Here is a 12,802-nt window from a genome sequence, read left to right as displayed (position 1 = left end):
AAGATTATAAAATTATTTCCCATTCAAGAGCCTAACAGCCCATGGATAAAAGCTGTTCTTCAGCCTGTTGGTACAGCTGGCTATACTCCTATAGCTCCTACCCGATGGTAGGAGAGTAAAGAGATACCATCCAGGGTGTGAGTCGTCCCTGAGAATTTTTCTCACTCTTCCAAGGCAACGAGCCCTGGCGATGTCATCCAGTGGTGTCAGGGGACAGCCCACAATGTCTTGTGCTGTGCTCACCACTCTCTGTAATACTTTCCTATCCGCGGCTGTCAGGCCAGCGTACCAAACCACAATAAAGTGCGAGAGGACGCTCTCTATAGTAGCTATAAAAGAAGGTCATTAGCCATTGTTCTACCCTGTTCTTCCGCAAGACCCTGAGGAAGTGGAGTCTCTGTTGGGACTTTCTGGCCACCTGGGTTGCATTAACTTTCCAGGTAAGATCTTCACAGAGGTAGACTCCCAGAAATTTAAAGGAGGAAACTCTCTCCACACAGCCCCCCCCCCGATGTAAATTGGGGCAGTTTCCTCTCTTTTCCTCCGGAAGTCTAGCACCATCTCTTTTGTTTTGCTGATGTTCAGGTGCAAGTTGTTCTCTGAACACCATATGGATAGTTTTTGTACCTCTCCCCTGTATGTTGTTTCATCTCCACCTGTAATAAGACCCACTATGGTGGTATCATCTGCGAACTTAATTATCGCAGTAGATGGGTCGGACAATACACAATCATATGTGTACAATGAGTACAGGTAGGGGCTAAGCACGCAGCCCTGTGGCGAGCCGGTGCAAAGCTTCAGGGGGGTGGATAAAACAGACCTGACCCTCACTGTTTGTAGCCAGTCATACTTTTGCTCCTATTTTTCTCCTACTATGTCACAAATTTTATATTTTCAGCAATATTTATATAGATTTACATTTTTTCCTGGAAATCCAATACAAGGTAAAACTAATAGAAGAAAAATATGCCAGAATGTTTGTTCATAAATCATTGGCGAATAAGCAATGGCATGTAAGTTGTATGCAGTTCTTACGTTTTGCTGCATGCTGTATGCTTCAAGCACATACACGTTATTTTTTTTTAAAAAAATAAAAGCATCTGCAGGTGAAAGATATTCCACATGTAAATGGAATAATCAGATCAAGGACTATCAACTGAGATTTTTAAAAATGCTTAAAACATTCACAATAGTCCATAAATGTAAAAATTACTGGACTTAAATAGAATGTTGAAATACAGATTCAAACTTTTACAGTCAATGAGGTTGTCTGATGAGCTTTTATCAATTGCCATCTCTCAGCTTAATCTTTCTCATAAAGTTGACATGTATTATAACAAATAGTCTGCTAAACAAGGTAATTGAAAGTTTAAGTATAATAGACAACAACAGTATAATATAAATGTAGATTTTGTTTGGTATATTTAAATGTTAATAATGGTCACTTTTGACAAATTTTACAAGCTGCTTTGCAAACTTTAGGAACACAGCAATGTGAGCATAGTAACATAAAATTGTACATTAAGATCACAGTCTGAAAGAAGTTAAAAAACATAAAATGATAAGTATGGTCAGGCAGTCTTGTAATTATTGTGAAAGTGAGTATGTATAAAATCAAGAATGAATTTTTTATAGTTTCTATACGTACTACATATAATATATACACACACACAATACTATATATTCACATGGGTATATAGTAGGCATTCAAGAAAAGATTAGCTGTGCCATAGACTAGTTGCACTAATGTACAATATGTAGCAAATCTCTGACATGTTTATTTGATTGTCAGTCTTTTATCTAGTTACAATACTTTCAAGTAATTTTAAAATTCTTTAATTCTTACAGTTACTGGTATCTGAGGAAAAGTCATTAGTTAAAATATTATAAATAACTATATTTATAAGTAGTGACCAATAGATCATCATGCAGAAATGAGTTTGTGCCTTTACAGTATGCCTTTATGAGGAACTGTGCTTACCCTAAAACCATAAGACATTAATCAACACAGCTTTAGGAAAAAAAGAAACAAAAAGAAAAAAAGAAAAGGAGGAGGAGGAGGAGGAGGAGGAGGAGGAGGAAAGAAGAAGGCAAAGATAAGAAGTATATGACTTCCATATTATACTCATTGAGCAAAGAAACAACAATTTCCCGTGATATCTAGTCTAAAGTTTTACTTAAAGACAACATCTAACATTCAGGGAAACATGATAACTTCTAGCACATTGGTAAAAATAGCAATCTCAAGCTGTTTCAGGAGAGAGTCATCTATTTTTTTTTAATAGCAACAAAAGCAATCCCAATAATAATAATAATAATGTTATTTTAATTAAAAGTTCTTACTGTGCTTTCATAGAAGAGTCAAGAAAGTGATTATGCCAAAAGCCTACCACCCCACACAGTGTTGCTTGCATTCACCTAACTGCTTTAGCAGTACCTAGTTGCACCTGAGGGACAATATAACTTAATACAAAACTACAATTGGTTTTCACAGCCCCTACATAAAGAATGTTCTTGTTTATGCAGCATCTTGGGTACCATTCATTTTAAACCTATTATAGCACTGAAAATTGAAGAAAAGTTTTTTTAAGCATATTAAATTGAATTTACACATATTTTAAACCAATTTCAGTCCCAAAAGTTTGGGGCCAGCAGGGTACCTTCAGGAAGCATTTGCAGCATGAAGAACATTGCCACAGGTCAAGCATTTCTATAAGAATTTTTTTTTATGGAAAGCAGAAGAGTTGTTATAACATATACAGTAAAACACTTACTTAATGTTTAGATACAATTCAGGATTTTTATACTTTTAAAATATTAAATACAAAAAACTGCATTACTTTGATCAGTGATGACTGTTCGAGCCTCTTGATTGCTAGTTTTATTTTTCAGATTCTGGGCTGCTGTTATTAATTCTTCCAGCTGCGGGCGCCTTTGTTCCAGATCTTTTAATGTTGTCTGAAATCATAAATATATGTTGATATTTCTATTGTTATTTCTATTTTTATTAAGATTCTTTTCCATAAAATGTACCAAGTAAAAAAAATAGAAAGTGAGGGATAACCAATCATAACAAATGATTATACAATGATATTTCAAAAATACAAAAACCTAATAAATAAATAATAATTAAAACTATAAAGCCAATTAAGACACAATCCTAACAAAGTAATCAATTAAGAAATTCAAATAAAACTATAAACTTAATTTTTAAAAGTGTACATGTTACAGTTTGTGAAGAATGAATATATATCCATTCACGCATCATTTTTGCCTTAACAGTGGTGGAGTCAGGTCTTTAATTTTCAGTGCGGAAAAGCAAAGTATAGAAAATATATGCAGTCAGAGATGACTATAAATAGGCTACTCTCGGGCTTCCGGTGGCGACGCGGCGCCGAAGACAGCCGTCTCCGGGCTGTCCGCTCCGCAGCTGTGTTTATCCATCGTAAAGAGCGCCGATCAGCTGTTTAGATGGATTTGAAGCCCCCTCCTCGGGAGAAGAGGAGGGGGTGAGGCCCCAGGTAGGGGTTGAGCTCTCCGGGGCCGCCTGAGCTGAAAGTTTGGGCGGCTGAAGGATTGAGCCCCCCCGAAGCCTGGGTTGCTCCGAGCTGCGCAGCGTCTCTGCTCCGTGATTTTTGGAGCAGAGCCAGGCGTTAGCAACCACCCCTGCCAGAAGGAAATACCCTGGAGTATCAAGATGCAGGCAGAGCGGTACAGGAGGTCATGGTGATGTGGACTTTTATTTTTACTCTCTAGCTCAGTGGATTTTATAGCTTCAAAGTGAAAGTGCGTAACAAGTGAAAGTGGGGAAAGATGGCGGCCAAAACTTTTAAAGCTCTTCGGAGTGCGGGGTCTTCCCCGGTGCAGCAGACCTCGTTGCAAGCTTTGCTTCCTCCTGCACCTCCTCCGGCATTGACGCTTAAGGATTTACAAGATGCCTTTGAAAAGCATTCACAATTAATGTCTGATATGATGGATGAAAAGTTGAAAAAGCTGGAGGAGAAATTGGAGAAGAAGATGGAAGAGAAGTTTAGAGCAATGAGGGAAGACATGTTGTCTATAATTGAAAGTGTAGCTGTATGTGTGCAACAGTTGGAGGAAAAAGTGGAGGATCTCAGTCAAAAGAACTCTATATTAGAAGTAAAGGTATTAGAGATTGAAAATATAAGGGACAAAATGGACGGAGAATTGAGCCTTGTTCAGTACCATCAGATGCAGTATGCTATTAGAATTAGGGGCTTAAAAGAGAATCCTAAAGAAGATTTAAAGCAGCTGATCTCTGAGGCTTTGGAAGTGGTATTGGGCCAGCCAGCATCTGAAATTGAGGGAAGCATGGATAAAATTTTTCGTGTAAATTCATGGATTGCAAGACAGAGGAAGTTACTCAGAGATGTGGTGGTCTATTTTACAAAGAGAGTAATTAGAGATGAAGTCATTCAAGCTGCTTATGATACTAAATTGGTAGTTGCTGAGCAAGAAGTCCTGGTTTTAAGATATTCCTCCAAAGATTTTAAGGAGAAGGAAAGATTTTGCATTTCTTACACAGGAACTTAAGAAATGTGATATCAAGTTTAGATGGGAGATTCCAGTCGGACTGGTGGTGATGCATGAAGGTAAAAGACATCGTCTGGTTACTGTGGCCCAGGCACGTGATTTTTACAGCAACGTGTTAAAAGCAACCCCCCTATCACTTCTGGAAGCTACAAAGGGATTTGGCGAGGGAAAGCCTCAAGATGTTGCAGATAGACAGACAGAGGAGAATGGTGTTGGAGGGGATCAAGTTACAGTTTCATCAGCTGCTGCTGGAGAGCAGAGGATGTCGCGCGCCTCCCTAAGACGAGCGAGACGAGAGCAAGAGCAAGACCAGCAGAAAGTCATGGAACCTCCAAAGTGTACTTACAGTGAAGCTGTGGGAGGGGCGCGGTCCAAAGAAGTTATAGGGGCCATGTCAGATGTGCTCCAAAAGCTTTGGGGCGTCAAGATTGGTGACTAAATTTCTAATTTAGAATGTCAGTGGATTAAATTCATCATAGAGGAGAAAGAAAGTTCTTCAATATTCAAAACAATTTAAGACTGATGTTATTTGGTTGCAAGAAATGTATATTAGGGTTATGGATCAAAAGTATTTATTGAATTTAAGATTGGGTACGCAAGCTCCTAATTAACAACAAGTTGATTTTTCTTAATTTACTACATATAAAGGGTACTTAATTGGATTAAAAAAAAATTAAAAAATTTTTATTTTTTTTTCATTGGAGATTGGAATGGTGTTTTAGACGTATAGATGGAAAAAGCGGGGTTTTTTCTTTTTTTTTTTTTTAAGCTTGTCATGAGTCATGCTAGATTGCCTAAATTTCTTTTTTATTTGAACTTAAGGATGATCTGGAATTGTGAGACATTTGGTGTGATATATGCAAGAACTATTTTTGATCATAGTTCAGTTTGGTTGGAGATTAATAAGGTTAATAGAGATAGGCGCTCTTGGCGTGTAATTGAGAATTTGTTCAGAAATTAGAGGTAAATACTAGATGAAAGTTTTTCATTTAGCATTTGAGTAAAGCTCCTTTTCTGTTTTCTTCTTTTTTTTATCTGTAATATTAATATTGTTTGTAATCATTTTACATGAGCTAGAGGGTGATAGAATTAATAGTTTATTGTAGATAGCATATGGATGCTTATGTTTGTTTTTTGCTTCTATACCCTGTATTTAGCTCTGGGAAGTCGGGGGGGAGGGGGGAATGGGGGAGAGGGATAGGGAGGGCTAGATAGGGGTGGGGGAGGGGGGATTGACAAAGTTAAAATGTACTGTAAAACTTTTTAAATAATAAAAAAAATAGGCTACTCTCTTCCATGAGGAATATATTATGGAAGAAATTAAATTTGTGTAGGATGAATTGACAATATTTTATTTTAAGTTTGGAGATCAAAATATGAACTTTGTTGTTATATAATCTTTCTGAACATCCTATACCACTGGCTCTCAACCTGTGGTCTGCGGACCGGTGGGGGGCTCAATGTCATCACAGAGAGTCTGTGAAGGTTTGAAGAATTGTTATGAGTTAAATCTTGAGTTAAGTCTCAGTGGTCTGTGGTCATAGTCCATGGCCACAAAAGGTATTTAAAGCAGGTCGATGGGTGAAGTAAAGATTGAGAACCCCTGGGCTACACAAACAAATGTAACAAGCTTGGGCAAAAAAATACAGGATGAGAGTACTTACATAAAACAAGTTTCACTAGATATCCTAGCAAGTTGGTCAGCTCTTACTGTACTGTTCATTTAACAAAGAACTTCTCATAAATACAGTAGCAAATCAGATTCTTTCTTAAATGAGGATACAGATAAGGATGATCAATATTAGCCAGACTTTGCAATAGCTTTCAATCCCAGCTTTAGAACGAAAATAAAAAAATAACATACCACTTTAATGAATAAAATATAAAATTCAGATAAAGTTTTATTAAAAATACATATTAATACTGTTAAAATATGTTACACCTTATTAGCCATGCAAAGTTTTCCTAAACTTTCCTAAATGTAGTTTTCTGGGTCATCATGGTAGTAAAGGTAAAGGTAAAGGTTCCCCTGCACATGTGTTGTAGTCAGTTCCGACTCTAGGGGCCGGTGCTCATCTCCGTTTCAAAGCCGAAGAGCCAGCACTTGTCCAAGGATGTCTCCGTGGTCATGTGGCCAGCATGACTAGACGCCAAAGGCGCATGGAACACTGTTACCTTCCCACTGTAGTGGTCCCTATTTTTCTACTTGCATTTTTACGTGCTTTCGAACTGCTAGATTGGCAGAAGCTGGGACGAGTAACAGGCGCTCACTCTGTTACGCGGCACTCGGAATTTGACCCGCCAAACTGCCGACCTTCTGATCGACAAGCTCAGCATCCTAACCCACTGAGCCACCGTGTCCCTTGTATATGATAATAGAGTTACACAAAAATAAATAATCAAAAAAAGGTTTATTACACTGGTAAGAGATGTGCTTCCTTTCTCTTTTCTCCCATGTGCTCTTAAAGACATCACATTTTTCTTGCATTACTTTCTTGCATTACTTTCTTGTCTTATTTGAACCATAAACACCAACATTATAACTGTAACCAAATTCACACCATATGCTACTCTCTGAATGAGTAGGCAGAGATGAGAAAAAGGAGAGTGGAATATAATGATTATAATAACATGAAAAGACAAAAATCAAGATAATTAAAAGAATCTTCAAAATGGGATTAAAAAAATCTGAATATTAAAGCTTTTCCCTTGGTCATACTTTGGATTAAGAAAAACTTTAAAATGTTAGTGAAACTACTATTGTAATTCATAGTATTTATAATAACAATTACAATAATACAAAAAATCTACTTTTATATATAACTAGAAAAAAATCAGGAAAGCTACTAAGCTGGTTTTCAAAGATACAGAAAGGAATTTACAACTCTCAGCAATTAATTTTAGATATGATCCTTCCTGTTTTACATATTCCACCCGATGCAATTATTTATCAAATGGGAACAGCTATTAATCAGCAAAATATATCAAACAGCATTTCTGATTATGTTTGTGACATATTTTAAAAATAATTTCATAGTAGCTGACATCAGGGAAAGATTAACATGTAAGCTTTACAAAACTGGATTATTTATAACTTTGTATACATTTTATAAAAGTATAAATAAGCTCTTCTTTCCTGCATAAAGTATTTGCTTTCTCTTCCTGCCAGCATAATAATTAGGTCATCTGTCTTTTCACCTTACAAGGGAAGATGCTCTAGTTTTATTAATCAGTTTCTAGTAAGAGATTTAGAAATAATATTGTTTTAAAAACAAACATCATTTTCTCGTATGTAAATTAGATTTTTTAAAATACATTTATGCAAGGAAGGTACTATTTTAGGAACTTAAATATTCATTTTACATAATGAATGCCATGTGCTTCAGAGATATCCATATTTCAATGTGGAAAATGTGCAAAAACTAATAAAATATTAATATGTTAACAGATAAAAAGTCATAGCAATACCCATATTCGTATTCTGTCATCTATAAATTGGAGAGTATAAGAGGAAAAAAAGCCATTCCATTTGGCAAAAACATAAAAAAATACATTATGTTAGTTCCATAGATGAAAGAAACCTTCATGCCATAGATTCAACAGATCAGCTTGCATTTAGAATTCATATGCTCTCATATGTTTTACACAAGGGGTAACTTTTAACATAAAACCCCCCAATCTAATCTCAACCAGAAACCAACCAGAAACCAAGTAGGGAGAGTAAATATCAAGTCATCATTTACAAAACATAAGCCTAAAACTTAAATCTTTAAGTATAAGCATTTATGCATAAGCATAAATGAGTGTAAATAGTTTTGTCTTTATTAGAATACCTGATTAAAGGGTTAATTGTTTCTCACAAGTATATTTGCACTTAGAAAACTAAGTTTGTGCATGTGGAAGCACACAGACAAACATACACTGTTATCCTTAACAGGAAGGGGAGTGAAGTGATAATAACTGAAACACAATAATGTTGGGAGAAAATTAACTATTGAAATCCTTATGGCAAATGTAAGATATTGCTAAAATAGTCACAATTTTCACAACATTTAAGGTAATGCAGTTGGCAGAAATGGCAAAATTGACCACTTTAGTGGGGGGAAAAAAGACCAACTTCGTTTCTTCTTGGAAACTACTTTTGAATTATTTGCTTGAAACTGAAAAAAAAACCTGAAATTTTAATCTTTGGATTTAATAACTAGAACTGTGTCTGATTATAGAAGTACAGTATACTGTATACTGTATACAGTATACTGTATACTCCAGTTGAAAGGCTTATTCTTGCATCTGTACCAAACAAAGTGGGAACTTACTCTTTTCTATAACCTTTTCCCCTTTTAGTTTTGCACACCAAATTTTGCTTTTTCCCTCTTTCGATTTTCCCGCCTTTTAACTTTTTTCTTTGCATTTTTGAAATTCAATAAAGTTGCTTTTTTCAAAGCTCTAATTTAAGTGTGCAATCTTCTTTTGTTCTACAGACATACAAATAGAGAACATTTTCAAACATTTTGCACTGAATGTTTTACACTAGAAAAAATAATTGTTGCATAATGAAACAAAAGAAAAAAGTTAAAAAACAAAATAAAGCACCATATAATAAAAAAATGCTAGAATGTTAGGAAGTTGTGTATTATGCAATCTGTAGCTCTTATACTGAACAGCATTAGATTTAGAAGAACATTATTTTAAAATAAATTATTAAATAAATTATTTCATTAATTTTACAGTAAAGGTAAAGTTTCCCCCGCACATGGCGTGCTAGTCGTTTCCAACTCTAGGGGCCGGTGCTCATCTCCGTTTCAAAGCCGAAGAGCCAGCGCTTGTCTGAGGACATCTCCGTGGTCATGTGGCCGGCATGACTAGATGCCAAAGGCGCACGGAACGCTGTTACCTTCCCACCGGAGTGGCCCCTATTTTTCTACTTGCAGTTTTACGTGCTTTCGAACTGCTAGGTTGGCAGAAGCTGGGACGAGTAACAGGCGCTCACTCTGTTACGCGGCACTCGGGATTCGACCCACCAAACTGCCGACCTTCTGATCGACAAGCTCAGCATCCTAACCCACTGAGCCACTGCGTGGCCACAGTAGAGATATATAAATTCTATATTTTTTTTCGGTTCTACACAGATAAGTAGTATTATTTGCTAACAAAACACTTGTTAATGGTATGCTTTTTAAAAAAATGGGTATTGAAAATATTTCTAATAATACAATTGTAACTTTAAAAAAAGATATTCCAACATACAAAGGCAAAGAATCATTTGCATGCCTTATTTACTATTCAACTTACATATAGTTTCTGAAGATAATTTGGCATGGAATCCAAACATAAGGAAAATTGTTCCACTAGAAACAATACATAGACTGTCATAATTTTTTTATTTATATTTTTTGCAAATATTTAAACATTAGTGTGAAAAAAACAAATAAATCAGACTTCGATTTAAAACAGGTTTGCTAAAAAGATAATTCAAAGGATTTTTTTTTACATTTAGAGACATGTTATTGTAGCTATTTGTACTAATATATAGAAAAAGCAGTGTGTAAATATTTTACATACCTTTTGTTTGATGATCATGTCATTGATTTCATCAACATCACCGACGGTAACTATCTGGGATTTTATCACTCGATCCAATAGAGAAAGCCAGTCATTGAGATCTATCCATGCCTTATTGAAATCAGCCAGGGCTGGTACCTCTAGAAGCAAAGATGATGGCATTTCTTGTTTGGAGATGGTAGTTTCCTTGGTTACTAGAGTTTCTGTAACCACAGTAACAGTTTGGTTAAGAAGTTACTGACAAGGGGAAAGTGTGTTAATACGTTTTTGTCATGGTAATTATTTTAGCATTATTATTTATTTCAACTGCGGTCATTAGCAGTGTAGTCAGTTTTTTTTGTTTTGTTTTAATAATTAATATCCATTTATGTGCATTTGGGCATAGGGATAGCCCTTCAAAATGGCTTTTTACTGGAGCAAAAGGAAGCAAAACTTAATTTGCAGATGAAACAATTATTCTATTTCTCCTTAGGCTTCTGACCTCCTTATATGTGGAATTTTTTTGCCATATCACCATGGAAAACATTAGCTAGCTTCTGATTTCCAACTGACAAATAATCAATAACCTCTAGCACTATTTCCATGATGATGAACAGATTGAAGAGGGGCTGGAAACAAACTAAGAGCCCAACTACTGTACTTTCCCAAAGAGTAGCTATTTAGGTTCAGGTTTATTTTCAAGTATAAATGCAAATACAGTGTTCAAATTGATCAGAGACTTATTTCATTATATAAAAAGATTTTGTTTCACTTTACACCCAACAAACTGCAGGTGCATTTATTTATCATATTTATATATTATTCCTAATATTTCTTCCCATGATTATGGTAAGAATAATTTTCTAAATAGGAACTCAGGACATTAGGGTGTCCTAAAAACAGTAACAATGACAACAACAGTATCACATAAAAAGTAAACATTCCTTAAATTTGGAATTATACCGCATGGCCCTTTTATGGAAGATGACTATAATGGGCTATGGCATTATTGCTGTCTTTATCCTACACTGTTACTATGCTTAGTTTTAGGTATAGTTTTAGTAGTCTACATTACAAGTAAACTAATACTACTATTTTTAAAACAGACATAAGAAATAAATTTCTTTTTCAGTTGAGCATTTAATGCCATACTTCTTATCTATGCTTTCATTTAGACATTATGGCTATAGGCATATTTCTATTTGGGGAAAAAAGACTCATCAAAGTTACTAACAAATTGATGGCTAAACAGAGCATAAAAAAAACAAAAAATAGCTTATCTCAATTCTGAATGAGAGCTTGACAAAGTGACAGAAGAGTTTCAACTAACATAACTTGGAATCTATATACATATATCTAGTCTGGAAATATGCAAAGAACTCCATACATGTCATTGCAAATAACACTTATAGCACAGAGGATAATGTAGGTCAAATACTCCAAAGGTTGGTGTAGAAAAAAAACATTGGCATTTAGTGCTCAGTTGGGCAGTGGAATGTTTCTGAATGAAAAAACATAAATGTGTGAAATTTCTAAACCTAATCCAACTGTCAGCAGGAAGAACCTATTGCTGAGTCAAGGGAACCCCATGGCTAAATCAAATCATAAATGAGCTACTGGCCTCAGATAACCTCCAGTGCTTTTACTGACATCAGCTGAGTCACATGCATTATCTTTGAGAACTAAAACACCTTTACACAAGAACTCCAATAGACTCTTATCCATAAAACCAATGCACCCTTGAGTCAACAATGTACTACTCCAAGCTGTGGTTTGTAAAAAAATTGGGCTAATGCCAAAAAAAAATTCTTGCTACTGCTTATCAATATATTATAATAATATATTCAATCACAATAGAATATAATCCAACCAGTGTCTTAAACTTTTAAAAGAGCTGATTTTAACAAACTCAGAGAGAGACTAAGAAAAATTCCATGGATAAAAACAAGAAGCATGGGAAACACACAAAAATATGATCATAAAAGCCCAGTCTAATACCACTGCAAAACAAAAACAGAAGTCCAAGAAGAAACCAGTATGATTGCACAAAGCTCTCTCTCTCTCTGATAAACTGAAAGGCAAAAAGGATAAGTACAAAAAGGGACACATAACTAAGGCAGAATATCAGCCCCAGCCCAATTCTGGAAAGATGTAGTTAGGAAAACAAAGACTCAGAATGAACAAATACTTGCAACAAAAGTCAAATATAATAAAAAAGTTTATTTCAACATATAAATAACATGAGATAAGGAAAGGAAATAGTCGGTCCACTTAAGAGAGAAGATGGCAAGGCAATAGAGAGAAAGGAAGTAGAGAGAAAGCAGAGCTGCTTAACTCATTCTCTGCATCGGTCTTCACGCAAAAATAAATTATAGCCCAACCTACTAAAAACCTAACTCTAAAAGACAGACTAGAAATAAAAATTAAAATAAACAAGAAAATGGTAAGAGAACACCTGTCTGACCTTGATGAATATAAATATTTTTGAGAACTCTACATATCTATTCCTAATGAAGGCATATGTACTAGCAAAGTAATAGAAGAATGTCTGTGTCAGCGCTCTTCTTTTTCCCCCCATATGGAATAATGTAGTGAGTCTGTCAGATCCCATGATATTAGTAATGGGGACTCTTTCTAATTCTATTTCTTCTATTACTCTGGGTTCTGTCATACTCCTAGAGGGGAGAGGGGAAAATGCTGCAGGCTG

General features: G+C 35.4%; 1 protein-coding gene across 9 annotated transcripts in view; it reads right to left on the bottom strand.

The window, feature by feature from the left end:
* The window catches only part of DMD (dystrophin), a 931,439-nt gene that overhangs the window by 263,025 nt on the left and 655,612 nt on the right, over positions 1-12,802 (bottom strand). For 7 of the 9 annotated variants that reach the window (XR_014026476.1, XM_081327957.1, XM_081327955.1 and 4 more), the window contains 2 exons: positions 10,117-10,319; positions 2,841-2,958 (listed from right to left, as the gene is read on the bottom strand). Coding sequence is in view for 8 of the 9 variants with exons in the window: in XM_081327957.1 (XP_081184083.1) it covers positions 2,841-2,958; positions 10,117-10,319 (321 nt within the window). In the remaining variant the exon portion in view is untranslated. Of the gene's footprint in view, positions 1-2,840; positions 2,959-10,116; positions 10,523-12,802 lie in introns of those variants that run through there. The other 2 variants (XM_081327962.1, XM_081327963.1) reach the window with 2 other exon arrangements.

The sequence above is a fragment of the Vipera berus genome, assembly GCF_964194415.1.
Source record: "Vipera berus genome assembly, chromosome: 4".
In the NCBI taxonomy this organism is placed as follows: domain Eukaryota; kingdom Metazoa; phylum Chordata; class Lepidosauria; order Squamata; family Viperidae; genus Vipera; species Vipera berus.
The sequence above is the reverse complement of the archived record's forward strand: the minus strand, read 5'-3'. Positions and strand labels throughout refer to the sequence as shown.